This window comes from Eleutherodactylus coqui, chromosome 2, assembly GCF_035609145.1.
Source record: "Eleutherodactylus coqui strain aEleCoq1 chromosome 2, aEleCoq1.hap1, whole genome shotgun sequence".
Taxonomy (NCBI): Eukaryota; Metazoa; Chordata; class Amphibia; order Anura; family Eleutherodactylidae; genus Eleutherodactylus; species Eleutherodactylus coqui.
Window position 1 is genome coordinate 2079970 of NC_089838.1, and position 15533 is coordinate 2095502.

Sequence of the window (15533 nt, forward strand, 5' to 3'; positions counted from 1 at the left end):
TGGCTGAGAAACGGCTGAGCAAGGTGGAGACCCTTCGAGCAGCTATAGGATACATCAAGCGTCTTCAAGGGTTACTAGACTTGGAATCTTTGAGACCTCCACTGGAGGACGAGTCATATGGTACATCCCATAACAAGGATATGCCAGGGTATACCAGCCGAGAACCCTCAACCCAGACCCCATACATCTCACAGCCAAGGGAACATTCAGCAAATTTATAGCATACCTTGGGTTTCGATTCCTCACCACAGTCTATGCTTGCTGTCAGTGAACAGCAACCTCATTTACATCCAAAGGCTAGAAACTCATACAGACCCAATATTTCTCACGGCTGGGGGTCTGTTATAATTGTATCCACTGTAGGTAATCTGTGGGCTAAACAGCCTGATACACTGTAACAAACAGATTCCATCTGCTGATGCATTTAGCTCAAAGACAATGGTCTGTCCTAGGATACAAGTTAAGGGCATATTCAGATGGCAGACTCCGCCTTTAAGGCACAGATTTAGCCTCGTCAACGAGCAAAATCCGTCGTGGATTTCCAACGCAGATAATTGCATTTCCACATGAAGAGGCGTCACTTCTTGACACGGAAATGCAATTCTCTGCAGAATCCAGCATGCGGTTTTTGCCCATTGAGTGGGGCGAGGTCCGTGCCTTACAGGTTTCTTTTGGGTACGTACCAAAATCCACTATGTGTAAGTAGAGCCACAGTCCTCCACGCTGCAGAAGCCACAATTTTGCCAGTATTATTGTAAGATCGCATGGCCATTGCCCTCTAATAGGGACACGTGTCTGTACCCCCTAAACTACAGTAAACAAATAGCTTTAAAGAGCCCAATTCTGAATCTGCCACTCTTATTTTTCTGCTGCCGCTGTGTACAGCATGCTGATGTATAGATAGACGACCTAGCACTCCTTCAGTGTGGTGACTGTAGCCACCACTAGAGGGAGCTCACTGCATACTGTGTTATTATTGAGTGTAATGTATAATCAGTCTGCAGTGAGCTCCCTCTAGTGGTGGCTGCATGTAAAACAAATGCAATCATGTAACAAAATGGGCTTGAGGTTTGGACAATCACTTTGTATTGAGGAATTTGATTTTTGCATGTGTCACAAAAAAAAAAAGGAAAGACTCAATTTTTACTTGTAGTACTTTTTTTTTTTATTAGCACAAACCATCCCTGCGAAAGCAGACTATTCAATCCTAAATGGGATGGGACTTGTGGGCGATCCTGATCCCTCTCAGAATTACATCACAGATTGGCAGAAGCCGAACTTACTCCTATTAACCTCATAGGAGAAACCAGCTGCTGCGCCCTCGGACATCCCATATGTTCACACCCATTCCTTTAAAGGGAAGAACCCATGGCCATTCACCCCAGTGGGGATTTCTGAGAAATTCTTGTGGGGTCCTCGGCTCTTGGCCAGAGTTGGGAGTGCTATAAAGTGTCCCTCTTGCTCTGGAGGACCCCCCCTCTCTTGTATCACACACAACTCATTGATACAAATGGGCACTGTGTAACGCTTGATTTATCCTGTGGGGGTGCTGCAGAGAAACTGAACACATTGTCAGGTTTCCCTGCAGATGATCACTGGGGGTCCCCACACTTTGTGATCAGCCTATTGGTAAGGCACCCATCTAAGGTAGGTTTACACGCAGAATCCATATTGAACTTTTCCATGCAGGACAGAAATCAATGGCGAAGCCTTGTATCTCTCCTGAGCATTTAGTCCGTGTCAATGGGCAAACCCTCAGGTGGACCTTGTGGCAAGGAGCGACACGTCCCTTTTCTTTCCCCCATGCGTATAGCCGTCCATTGGAGAAGTTACTGGTGCAGATTCTGCTGTGTGAACTTAACCCAAACAAAACAAAGAGCCCCTTTAAAATGAACGCCGACAACAATAAGGGAGACGACGACAACCGTAAACATCTCAATCTATAAAACCCGAAGCGCTGCCCGAAGGTTTGGGGAAACTTACACAATTGTTGGGCCTAATTCTCCAATGCAGACAGTCAGGATGAAAAGGCTTCCACTATTTTGTGTGCACAGCCGTCTCCATAGTAACAGACTACAAACAATCCCGTGTAGTCAGAGCCTGCAGTCGTGTGTCCAGTCTGTAACCAAGGAGCCACATCGGGACACAGAAAACAGTACAAGTTTTTGATTAAGACAATTTGTTAAAGTTGCTTCTTAGAAGGGGCTGTGACCAAAGTCCCCCCTGCTGTTCCCATCTAGACGGGTCCGGAGCCGCCGGCTGCTCTGCTTATAGACTGCTGCAGTAAGTGCATTGATCCAACGGGGGAGGGGTCATCGCCCTCTTCAGTGCGGTCGCTTTTCCGCTCTACTACGTCGATGTAGTGGCCTAAGTTTTGCAGATGTGGTTCCCCAGATGTCGTTCTCTTAGTAGGAGGTCCCAGAGGGGAGACCTGGCCCGATCCGGCATAATCATATGGAATGAATGCTTAAAAGGGTATTCCGGTCTAACGGCTGACCTGCCCCTGGATAGGCAATCAGTAGTTGATGGATGGGGGTCCGCCGCTCGGGATCCCTATTGATCAGCTGATCATCCAGCCCGCTCCACAGAGTCATCGATGGTCAGAAGCAGCAGGGGGAGCGCCGCCTTCACTCCTACTGCAATCAATTGGGCCGCCGAGCTTCTCCTAAACTTCCTGCTAAGGACTGGATGCGACACCCTGATGATGGGAGGAGCGGGAAGCAGCACAGCGCTGCCATCACTTTTACTGGGAGTCAAGCCGGCGCTTCCCCCGACCCCGGCTGTAGAGTGCAGCTGATGATTGGGGACCCCGCGAGGCAGACCCTGTCCAACTACTGATGACCGATGCAGGGGATAGGCCGTCAGTTAAACCGGACTGGAACCCCCCTTTAGGACTCCTTCATACGGCCACATGTGCAGGCGCAGCGCCTTCGCACCCGGTTTTTGTGCTATGAACAAGGTTTTTTCCCCCGTGCTCAAGTCCCGTTTTCTGGCACGCGGGACACGACGACACGACGACCGCACGTTTAGAGGGCCATTTATAATTTACAGTGCTCAAATGCACAAAAGATGAAAAAATAGAAGAGGCGTCCGCGCACATTTATTTTTCTCTGCGTTTTGTGCGCGCAAAAATGCCCATGTGAAGGAGCCTTTAGAGAGGAGATGACGGCCATATCTGTCATGTGACCCTGCTGAGCGGGCCCTGCGCTCGTGATTTAAAGGGGTATCGCTTATAAAGTAGCGGCCCGCCCATGGATGCACCATCCCTCTGGACTGGATAATAGAGAAGGTCCAGCGTTGGGTGAAGCCGACAGACATGGAGGAACAGCGGGCCGGCGCCATCCCACACGCGGCCTTTGTTCCTGGATCATCCAATAAACACAAAGCTTTTTACCCAACGCCGGCCGTGCTCCTGCGCATCAGTTGTGGTTTTCAGCCGTCTGTGCGTCTCTGGTTTGCATCACTTTAGGAGCGGTGGGGGTCTGAGCTCTGCCCCCCCCCATGGGAGAATAAAGGCGCTGCAGCCCTAACCTAGCACGGGGGCCCGCTGTGCAGGGGGCGGCAGCCATTCCTATGCATGTGAATGGAGTTGTGGCTGGGGAAGCCTGAAGGGGGGCGGTAACGCTGAATTAGTGCAGCACTTGCTTCTTGCTAGGGGTCCGAGAGAAAAGGGAAACCCCTAATTATATTACTACGGGGGCCAAGATCCCAACTCTGCAGCAGCGGTCAGGACTCAAAGGAATCGTCTAGTCTGATGTCACTTGACTGCCTTGTAATAAAACCGTCTGCAACTTTCTAACAGATTTTGGGTGTTAATTCTTCACTATTTTCAAAATCTCTGCTAGCTGTCAGTAAATAGAAACATTATCTACAGCCAGAGGCGGAAAATGCCCCATCCTCCTCCTGCTACAGGTAGACGGACGCAGCAGAGCTCAACCAGCCCCTGAACGGAACAAAAACATTGTTGTATTCATTGACAGCAAGCAGAGAGGCACAAGTCTGGTTCGATGGGTTCCAAAGGGAAAAGGTGGTGAGAGCCGGAGCCTTCTGTATATTCATTTCATTGACAGGAGGGCCGAGTCCCTACATGAAGCTGTAAGGGTTAAATTAAAAGGTGAAGACAATGCTGGGGGGGGGGGGGGGTCACATGATCCGGGTATGGTGCCAACGAGCGCCAGTATCGGTCCGGTCCGGGCCGGCTGAGGGATGGCTCTGAGCTCTCTACAGTCCGCGGCGCTGCTGCCGCTCTCCTCAGCCCTTGATGACGGCGATGGGGCGCAACTTGATGGCTTTCTTGCTGATTCCGGCGTCATGACACGTGTTCACCACATCCGTGACGTTCTTGTACGACTCCGGGGCCTGCGGGGACAATAGAGGCGAGTCACGCACGGACACAATGTACCCATGACGGGGCGTCTACATGGCCCTAGTGCCGGCCCCATGCCCCAATACACAACAGCCAGATTAGGGATCTTCTGCCTGAATGGGAGATTCTGACATTGGAAGTGAATCTGCGCCAATCATGTCCTGTAACGCTTCCCCGCACGCCGACTGCGAATCCCTCCGTATAAGCCACACAGCAGATTGTACCCGGATTCCTCATCGGCAGCGCCGTACGCCAGCAGAGCAGGGCTTTAGGGGAGCCTGCTGGCATTGTTCCCCCACTGGCAGTTTGTAGACCACTCACCTCTTCCATGACGAGTTTCGGGGAGGCGACGCGAATAGCGATGCCCATGTCTGCCAGCTTATCCAGAACGTCTTGGAAGTCCAAGTTGCGCCTAGATTTTGCTCTGGACAGCGCCCGACCCTGAAGGACAGAACAGAGATGTCAGCGCCATCGGCTTCGGCCATCACAACGCGGGCAGGAGGAGGAGGATGCTACTCACCGCTCCGTGGCAGGTGGTTCCAAAGGTCTCGGTCATGCCTTGCTCGGTACCGGTCAGTACGTAGCTGCAGGTGCCCATGGTGCCCCCGATCAGCACCGGCTGCCCGGTCAACTACAGAGAAGAGATGCAGCGTTATAGGAGAGGCGGGTTTGGGGGGGGGGGGGGGGGGGGGGGGTGATAAGTGGGGTCTCCCTCTATAACCCCATCCTACGCTGCGCGGGGTGGCGACCATTACTGCTACCTCAGATGGCGCTAGTCCCTACTGGCACCTGGTAGTCCACGGCGATGAGCGGGTGATGCGGCGGGAACGCCCGCGTGGAGCCCTTCCGGTGAACCAGCAGCGTCTTCTCCTTCCCGTCCACCACGTGCTGCTCCACCTTGGCGATGTTGTGCGACACGTCGTAGATCACGTGGAGGTCCAGGTCGTCGGGGGTCGTGTTAAAGACTTTGGAAAACGCCTAAAAAGAAAATATGAGCCCCCGGATCAGAAGCCGAGTATTAACCCCTTCCGCCCCACCCCCTCCAGATCCTCCTACCTGTCGGGTGAGGAACGTCATGGAGGAGCGGTTCACCCAGGCGTAGTTCCCCGCGGCGGCCATGCCCTTCAGATAGTCCTGTCCCTCGGGGGAGGAGATCCTGGCGCACGCCAGCTGCCGGTCGTTCACGATAATTTTATCTCGCTTCATGGCCTTCTCCATGGCAACCAGAGCGTCTGGAAAGAGGGATTATGGGAAGACCTAACGCAGAAGTGGCTGATAACAGGGAACAACGGATTAGACTGCGTCATACCTGTGGCCACCTGGTGCCCGAGGCCGCGGCTGCCGCTGTGAATCATGACGCACACCTGCCCCTTGTGGTCGATGCCCATCTTTTTGGCGGCGTATTCGTCGTAAATCTCGTCCACCACCTGGATCTCCGCATAGTGGTTCCCGGCTCCCAGGGTGCCGAGCTGCAGGCCAAACATGGCGACAAAGCAGTCACTAATCTGATGCACTCTAGTCACATCCAGAGCTGCATCCTCCCTCATACCAGCAGCCATCTGCAATGTGCCTGCAGTTCATGACCGAGCGCTCACAATGCAGCTCTGGATGTGACCGGAGCAGAAGTGATAACGGGGCGCATTCACTGTGGGATTGACTTTGAAGAGCCCCAAAGCAGAGACCACCAATGTGACCGTACCAAGTGGGAGTCAGTAGGGGTGTACCTGCGGCAGGCCCCTCTTCTTGGCCTTGGACGACACCTTGCTGGGGTCGGCTTGCAGCATGCGGCCGTACTCCTCGCAGTGCTCCTTGTCTTCCGCCCAGGCGTAGCCCTCCCGGAGGGACCAGTCCACCCCCATCTCCAGGGCTTCTTCTAGGTCTCTGGGGGAAGAGCACAGATCAGCGCTGGTCCTGCCTGCACAGCGGCCGGCTGTTACAATGTATCAGCGCGGGGGAGAGTGCAGCGCAGGAAGCGCAGATTACCGAAACTGATACATTGTAACAAGTGCAGAGCTGTGCGCCGGACCGTCCGGGGCCTTCACATTTACTGACAGCAAGCAGAGATCTTTAACCCCTCAGTGACGCGGCTTATTTTGGCCTTAAGGATGCAAAGATTTGGGGGATGGTCATCTGCACTTTTCAAAGCCCATCACTTTATTAATCCGCCAACATGGCCGCCGGAGGGAGGTTTTTTGCGCGGCGAGTCGCTGTTATTGGTACTATTTTTGGGTGCATAAAATGTATTGTACATCGATCGCGCACGGCGCTCGCCGCCCAGCATCAGCGCCGCGCTCTCCGCTCACTATCAGCGCCGCGCTCTCCGCTCACTATCAGCGCCGCGCTCTCCGCTCACTATCAGCGCCGCGCTCTCCGCTCACTATCAGCGCCGCGCTCTCCGCTCACTATCAGCGCCGCGCTCTCCGCTCACTATCAGCGCCGCGCTCTCCGCTCACTATCAGCGCCGCGCTCTCCGCTCACTATCAGCGCCGCGCTCTCCGCTCAGTATCAGCGCCGCGCTCTCCGCTCAGTATCAGCGCCGCGCTCTCCGCTCAGTATCAGCGCCGCGCTCTCCGCTCAGTATCAGCGCCGTGCTCTCCGCTCAGTATCAGCGCCGTGCTCTCCGCTCAGTATCAGCGCCGTGCTCTCTATCTCGGTGCGATCGTAACAATACCGAAATTATATCAAAGAGAGAAATATAGATTTTAAGTTTTTCTCACTTTTGCACAATAAAAAGCCCTTTTAAGATTTTTTTTGCTGCAGTCAAAACCCCCCAAACCGTTTCCCTGTGGGCGGAGCTCTGCGAGGGGCGCGGTTCTTGCGGAAACCATTTGGGGGTAAATGTGGCTTTTTTAAGTTATTTTATTGCATTTCTTACAACCAGAAATGAACCAAAACCGGTTTGTGGGAATCGTTACGGAGGAAAAACAAAGAGAAACAAAGGGGGGGGAAGGGCGCAAAAAGTGATTTTGGGGGTTTAACACTAGAGATGAGCAAACGTATTCGGTTCGGGTGTTTTTGCACTCAAGCACCTCTTTTTTCGAATAACTGACTACTCAAGCCAAAAGGATTCGGAGGGCGCCGGAGGGGGGGGGGGGGGGGGGGGGGGGGGGGAGGCGTGGTGGAGCAGGGGGGAACTCTTTCTCTGCCCCCCCCCCCCTCTGCAACCCCCGAATCTTTTCGTCTGAGTAGTCAGTTATTCGAAAAAAGAGGTGCTCGAGTGCAGAAACACCCTACTTGCGTACGCTCGCTCATCTCTATTTAACACTTTTTGACTATTTTTACTTTTCTCTTTTATACCAAAATCATATATTCAAGCGGCTCGCGGGAAACTGGCCGACTCCATCGCATCCTCAGAAGCAACGCTTCAGCCCGCTGCCGGCCGTCATCGAGCTCCGTACAGACACACACACATATATATATATATATATATATACCACCCATCCACAGGTCCCCCCCCCACAGGTCTGTACCGTCATAGGAGAGCCAGGAGTAGGTCCCAGGTGATCTCTCTCAATTTGTATATAGACGCCATAAACCTTCCATGTGGCCATTCAGCGTCTGCACACGCGCGGGTCAAGCCCCTTAATCGCACGATAGCGCCTACCTTCCTTCAAGCAGCGGGCCGTCACCATAGAAACAGACGCTGGCCATAGAGCGCCGCATATCAGAGGAGCTAAGGCGCGGGATACGGCCCTCAGTCTGGCGGCACTATGAGCCTTCCTCCCAACATGAATGGCCACATGTAGAGATCCCTCCTTTGGATCACCTGGGACCTACTCCTGGCTCTCCTATGACGGTACAGATGTGGGGGGGGGGGCACCTGTGGATGGGTGATGTATATATATATACATGTGTGTATGGAGCTCGATAACGGCCGGCGGAGGGCCGCAGCGTTGCTTCTTTGTGGACACACAGAGGCATCTGAGGATGCGATGGAGGAGTCGGCCAGCTTCCCGCTCGCATGTATGATTTTGGTTTGTTCCTTTTGGGATCCTTTCTTGGAGTCCGGACCAAGAAGCAGCCGGCACCTTGAGGCTCCCCACATGGTTGGATGAAGACGGCGCTGCTGCTGGATCCATCTCCTTCGCTGTACTTGTTTTTTTAGTATCCCCATTAGGGGACTTGAACCCGCCATCTCTTCACCACCGACCACGGCGGCCCGAGGCGTAATAACCCCCCGCCCGTCAGCCTCATACACGCTGCAATCAACCTAGTCTGCGGCTTGTAAGGGGTCAATGGCGGGGATCGTTGGAGCGCGAGTCGGCAGTCACAGCTGGCTTCCGCTGCGGATGGTGCAAGTATACGGCATATTTGCTCCACCCCCTCTTCCCCATGAGGAGTGAAGGGGGCCATCAAGCCGAGCTTCTCCTTGCAACGAGCGCCGCACCTGCTCTAACGCATGCTTTAAAAGGATTCTATTCACTGACAGCAAGCGGAGATCTGAAGTATCAGCATCACGACTCCGGCGAGATGTTTACTGCACACCGCTACACCAACAAGCAGAACCAAGTCCGCGGGTTCTGTTCACTGACAGCAAATAGAGATCTTCCAAATGGGATACAATTGTAACAAAGCCCCAGCAGTGTGAGGTCTCGGGGCGGGACAGATTTTAGCCTCTAAAGGTCAAGAAGGATGTTCCATCCACTGACAGCAAGCAGTGATCCTGAGACACAGAACATTGCAGGTGGTTCCACAGCGACTCGTTGGCATGTACTTACTTGGCGCTCATGGGGATGACCCCCTTGGATCCCACCCCAACGGGAATGTGGTCAAACATGGCCTGAGCGAGCTGCTCCTTCACGGGCTGCACGTCCCCCTCATCCAGGTTGGTGCGCAGCAGGCGGACCCCGCAGTTAATGTCAAAGCCGACACCCCCTGCAGGACAGAGAGAGAAACACACAAGTCGCACTTCAATGGGCAGTTCAACAGGGATGGAGAAGCAGCGTCTGATAGGTGGGGGCCGGCCTTTGGGACCCCCATCAATCAGGAGAACGGGGGTCCGGAGTGCTGCTACTCCGTTATCTACAGCAGGCCTTGGATGGATGGATGGGTCGTGCTAGCGCTCACGTGTGACCACCACTCCATGCATTGGGAGGCACTGGGGGTTCCCCATTTAGTGGGGGTCCCAGCAGTGAGACGCCCATTAAACAGATCTGCGGGGTAACCCCTTTAATAACAACCAGCTGCTCTCTAAACCCTTAAAGGGGTTGTCCAGGATTAAAAAACATCGCTGCTCTCTTCCAGACATTGCGCATGCGTGTCCACAGGTTGGGTCTGGTATTGCAGCTCAGTGCCACTGCAGTGAATGGGGTTGGCCATCCTTTAACCCCTTCCGACCCGCGTGGTGCATGTACCAGGCACGCCGGGTATCACCACACAGGCTTTGGGAGCTGAGCCCGCTCCATACGCGGTGGAGGGCGGCGCCTCTGACGGGTGAACACAACAATTATGACCAGAGATGAAGGTTTAAGGGTCCGCTGCGATGAGAATGCCACCCGGGTATCATGGCGCCTTGCGAAGGCCTATTAGGACGCGCCTGTGGGGCATCGTAACGTGGTTGGATTCTCCCGTTGGCCCGGCCGGACGGGGTTGTTTTTTGAGGGAGAAGTCGTACCTTTCAACGTGTGAAAACTTTTAGTGTGGAGAGACTAAAAGACAATTGCGCCATTGGTGGTTCGGTCCTCACGGCGCCCCGCGGTCGGTGCGGTCGGTGCGGTCGGTGCGGTCGGTGCGGTCGGTGCGGTCAGTGCGGTCAGTGCGGTCAGTGCGGTCGGTGCGGTCGGTGCGGTCGGTGCGGTCAGTGCGGGTCAGTGCGGTCAGTGCGGTCAGTGCGGTCAGTGCGGTCAGTGCGGTCGGCGCCACATTTCTACAGTTTTATAATGTTTTCCTAAAGACTTAAAGGAGATGTCTCGAGGAAGCAGTGGAATTTTTTTTTTGCCCAGTCCCCCTAATTAAGCATACATTACTAATTACCCCTGTAAATGACTTTTCTAGCTTGTTTCTACTTACCGTTCCAGCGTTTCAGCAACTTATAAAAGTTTCCCCAAGATGGCCGCCGGCTCTTTTCCCGTCCGCTCGCTGCAGCCCGACGTGTGCGCTCCCGAGACGCTACCAGCTGTGTCTCCATGACAACACGACGCCCCGCAGCCGCCGACCGGACCCCTGGAGTGAACACGGCCGACCAGTCACCCACCGCCAGGCAGAAGGTAACCGGCGCAGCCCCCCCCCCCCCCCCATCACAGCGGCAGCCCCACCGGCCCAGCGCTAGTTTCCCCCGGCGCAGCGACAGCCCCCCCCGGCCCAGCGCTAGTTCCCCCGGCGCAGCGACAGCCCCCCCCCCGGCCCCAGCGACAGCCCCCCCCCCATCGCAGCGACAGCCCCCCCCCCCATCGCAGCGACAGCCCCCCCCCCATCGCAGCGACAGCCCCCCCCCATCGCAGCAGCAGCCCCCCCCCCCCATCGCAGCAGCAGCCCCCCCCCCATCGCAGCAGCAGCCCCCCCCCCATCGCAGCAGCAGCCCCCCCCCATCGCAGCAGCAGCCCCCCCCGGCCCATCACTTACCGGGACAGCTGGGCGGCTTCTCCGGACAGCTCGGCAGCTCTGCACCTTCCTCTAACAGAGGATGGTACAGAATGGCCGCTCCAGCGCGCTCCCAAGCAGTGACAGCTCGTCTGCGCAGAAGAGCTGTAGCGGGGAGCACACTGAAGCGGCTCGTGCTGAAAGGAGAAGACCGGACTGCGCAAGCGCGTCTAAAAAAGCAAGCTGCCAGCGAATTTAGACGGCTCCATGGAGACGAGGACGCTAGCAACGGAGCAGGTAAGTGAAAACCTTCTTATAACTTCTGTATGGCTCATAATTAATGCACAATGTACATTACAAAGTGCATTAATATGGCCATACAGAAGTGCTGAACCCCACTTGCTGCGCCGGGACAACCCCTTTAAGAAAGTCCTTGTAATGACCGATGAACCTTCAGTAATCTCCTCCGCACTTCTTAGTCCCGCAGCGTCTTGTGATCCCCGCGTCCGGAATACCTCAGTACTGCGGTATATAATCATCTTGGCTTTAGTCTATGGAGGCCTGTTTGATAAGCATCCAGGAGGCTCCGCGCTGCCATGACAATCCATGGACGCCCTCCGACCGGGTCATGGGGTACCGATGCGGCACGTGAAGGCGCCCCCCTCCTCCGCTGACTGTTTAGACGTCTCAGCATTGACCAAGACACCTATAGAGTCCCCTCTGACTGCGCCACTTACTGGTGGCTGTCGGCTGGTACCCCGCTGGGCATGATGCCGCTCCACACACACTTCATGACCACTCGCGGGCAGCGGGGAGGAGCTTAATACAAGGTCTGTCACAGTACAGCAGAACGCATTTGGTTAGATGATCAAAGGTTTGCAAGTTCGAGTCCCCCGGGGGACAAAAAAAGGTTACAGATACGGAACACTAGGAGGTTTTTTTAAACCCTTGGCTCAGTCACAAGAAAAAAAAAGTTAAAAAACTTTTTCAGCAAGTCACATGGCACCACTGAAAAACACAACACGGCCCACAAAAAGCAGGCCCTCGTGTGGACGGCCCCGGACACACAAAAGAAAAAGGAGAGAGAAGAGTCTGCAGTAGGAGGGGCTTTATGTATACAGCAAACCTGACTGGTGACAGTACGCCGCGGCCCCCCGCAGCGCACCATCATGGTGCAGAGTGGGAGGGGCTAACATTCTCAGAGTGCCACGTGCCACGTACCCGGGGAGACCACCGCATCAGGATTGTCCATGTCAAAAGCCGCCATGTTTCCAATAGCGAAGCCGTAGCCGGAGTGGACATCAGGAAGACCGATGGATCGCTGCAAAGCAGAAAAAGACAGCGGCGCCCTCAGATCAACATCTCTGCTTGCTGTCAGTGACCAGAAACACTTCAATCGCATGGCAGCAGAATGTATCTTACATGTACGATTCCTGGTAAAGCCGCCACATTCCCAATCTGCTTCATTGCGGGAAGGAATCCGCCGGCGCCTGAAAGAGGAGAAGAGACCAATTATAGAGGGAGAGCATCAGACGGCGCCCAGACCAGCGACCGTGAGCGATAAGCGGTCCGCGATCAGGCGGTGGGCGGCATTTCGATCGAACAAGAATGTTCACTTCTCGCTGGTCATTCAGTCTCTGCCGACATACGAACCATCGTGGCGCGTTCACTTACCGCTCGGGTTACCAGCGCCCGTCCGATCCCGAATCACCGATACCGCGAATGTGAGGCTGAACGAGCGACAACGTATCTGCGGCCGAGAGCCAACAGGAACGGAGAACCCAACGCAGAACGGCACGAGAAGACTGCAGGGGGCCGACCCCTGATGGGACACCGAAGCAATCACTTACCTCCACCGCGACAGGAGTTCCTCAGCTCCTCAAACATCAGCTTCTCCAGGGGGTCATTCACAAAAAACACGCCCTCCACCTGCGTACAACACAGATAGTTACATCCTGTATTATACCCCAGAGCTGCACTCACTATTCTGCTGGTGGAGTCACTGTGTACATACATTACTTATCCTGTACTGCTCCTGAGTTACATCCTGTATTATACTCCAGAGCTGCACTCACTATTCTGCTGGTGGAGTCACTGTATATGTACATTACTTATCCTGTACTGATCCTGAGTTACATCCTGTATTATACCCCAGAGCTGCACTCACTATTCTGCTGGTGGAGTCACTGTGTACATACATTACTTATCCTGTACTGATCCTGAGTTACATCCTGTATTATACTCCAGAGCTGCACTCACTATTCTGCTGGTGGAGTCACTGTGTACATACATTACTTATCCTGTACTGATCCTGAGTTACATCCTGTATTATACCCCAGAGCTGCACTCACTATTCTGCTGGTGGAGTCACAGTGTACATACATTACTTATCCTGTACTGATCCTGAGTTACATCCTGTATTATACCCCAGAGCTGCACTCACTATTCTGCTGGTGGAGTCACTGTGTACATACATTACTTATCCTGTACTGATCCTGAGTTACATCCTGTATTATACCCCAGAGCTGCACTCACTATTCTGCTGATGGAGTCACTGTGTACATACATTACTTATCCTGTACTGATCCTGAGTTACATCCTGTATTATACCCCAGAGCTGCACTCACTATTCTGCTGGTGGAGTCACAGTGTACATACATTACTTATCCTGTACTGATCCTGAGTTACATCCTGTATTATACCCCAGAGCTGCACTCACTATTCTGCTGGTGGAGTCACTGTGTACATACATTACTTATCCTGTATTGATCCTGAGTTCCATCCTGTATTATACTCCAGAGCTGCACTCACTATTCTGCTGGTGGAGTCACTGTGTACATACATTACTTATCCTGTACTGATCCTGAGTTACATCCTGTATTATACTCCAGAGCTGCACTCACTATTCTGCTGGTGGAGTCACTGTGTACATACATTACTTATCCTGTACTGATCCTGAGTTACATCCTGTATTATACTCCAGAGCTGCACTCACTATTCTGCTGGTGGAGTCACTGTGTACATACATTACTTATCCTGTACTGATCCTGAGTTACATCCTGCATTATACCCCAGAGCTGCACTCACTATTCTGCTGGTGGAGTCACTGTGTACGTACATTACTTATCCTGTACTGACCCTCAGTTACATCCTGTATTATACTCCAGAGCTGCACTCACTATTCTGCTGGTGGAGTCACTGTGTACATACATTACTTATCCTGTACTGATCCTGAGTTACATCCTGTATTATACTCCAGAGCTGCACTCACTATTCTGCTGGTGGAGTCACTGTGTACATACATTACTTATCCTGTACTGCTCCTGAGTTACATCCTGTATTATACCCCAGAGCTGCACTCACTATTCTGCTGGTGCAGTCACTGTGTACATACATTACTTATCCTGTACTGATCCTGAGTTACATCCTGTATTATACCCCAGAGCTGCACTCACTATTCTGCTGGTGGAGTCACTGTGTACATACATTACTTATCCTGTACTGCTCCTGAGTTACATCCTGCATTATACCCCAGAGCTGCACTCACTATTCTGCTGGTGGAGTCACTGTGTGCATACATTACTTATCCTGTACTGCTCCTGAGTTACATCCTGTATTATACCCCAGAGCTGCACTCACTATTCTGCTGGTGGAGTCACTGTGTACATACATTACTTATCCTGTACTGACCCGGAGTTACATCCTGTATTATACTCCAGAGCTGCACTCACAATTCTGCTGGTGGAGTCACTGTGTACATACATTACTTATCCTGTACTGATCCTGAGTTACATCCTGTATTATACCCCAGAGCTGCACTCACTATTCTGCTGGTGGAGTCACTGTGTACATACATTACTTATCCTGTACTGCTCCTGAGTTACATCCTGTATTATACCCCAGAGCTGCACTCACTATTCTGCTGGTGGAGTCACTGTGTACATACATTACTTATCCTGTACTGACCCTGAGTTACATCCTGTATTATACCCCAGAGCTGCACTCACTGTTCTGCTGGTGGAGTCACTGTGTACATACATTACTTATCCTGTACTGATCCTCAGTTACATCCTGTATTATACCCCAGAGCTGCACTCACTATTCTGCTGCTGGAGTCACTGTGTACATACATTACTTATCCTGTACTGATCCTCAGTTACATCCTGTATTATACCCCAGAGCTGCACTCACTATTCTGCTGCTGGAGGCGTCACTGTTACATAAGTTATAAATGACGGTTAGGAGCGCCATCTGCCGGTGATGTGACGTCACTGCACAGGCCATAAACCATACATCTGTCTTTATATGTCAGTGCAGCAGCGCCACCTGCAGGATAGGATGTGACATTACACCCCAGTATTAGATAATACATGATGACAGCGCCCCCTAGAGCTGAAAGCATACAGATAACATAATAGGCAGCTGTTACATGCTGCGGCTTGTAGTTCCCCTCTACGTGCGCACCTGCATATTGGGGACGAATCCCTTGCGGATCCTCCAGCAGTTCTTGTGGATCTTGTCCAGATACTGAAGCTCGTCATTGTAGCTGCGGCTCATGGTGGCGGCTCCCTCACGCACACACTCTGCCAACCGGCACCGGAACAGCCTCTGACGTCACATCCGGATGACCCTTACACTCTAGCTGCAT

The 15533-nt window shown here is 53.1% G+C and overlaps 1 protein-coding gene across 1 annotated transcript; it reads right to left on the minus strand.

Annotated features, from left to right (window-relative positions):
* Positions 1-3078: 3078 nt before the first annotated feature.
* RTCB (RNA 2',3'-cyclic phosphate and 5'-OH ligase) lies at positions 3079-15495 on the minus strand. Its single transcript, XM_066590164.1, has 12 exons — positions 15350-15495; positions 12736-12814; positions 12308-12375; positions 12107-12206; positions 9085-9241; positions 6091-6247; positions 5676-5835; positions 5423-5598; positions 5156-5344; positions 4887-4997; positions 4688-4807; positions 3079-4359 (listed from the first exon to the last, which is right to left on the minus strand). Exons 1-12 carry the CDS (start codon positions 15440-15442, stop codon positions 4252-4254), a joined length of 1518 nt encoding a protein of 505 aa, XP_066446261.1. The 5' UTR covers positions 15443-15495; the 3' UTR covers positions 3079-4251.
* Positions 15496-15533: the final 38 nt, after the last annotated feature.

What these genes read in the sequence shown, in the direction of transcription:
- RTCB (XM_066590164.1), bottom strand. Translation starts at nt 15,442, where the DNA reads ATGAGCCGCAGCTACAATGACGAGCTTCAGTATCTGGACAAGATCCAC. An exon ending in GAACTCCTGTCGCGGTGGAG is followed by an intron (nt 12,376 to 12,735) that starts GTAAGTGATTGC and finishes CTCCTCTTTCAG; the next exon opens with GCGCCGGCGGATTCCTTCCC. An exon ending in CTTTACCAGGAATCGTACAT is followed by an intron (nt 12,207 to 12,307) that starts GTAAGATACATT and finishes TCTGCTTTGCAG; the next exon opens with CGATCCATCGGTCTTCCTGA.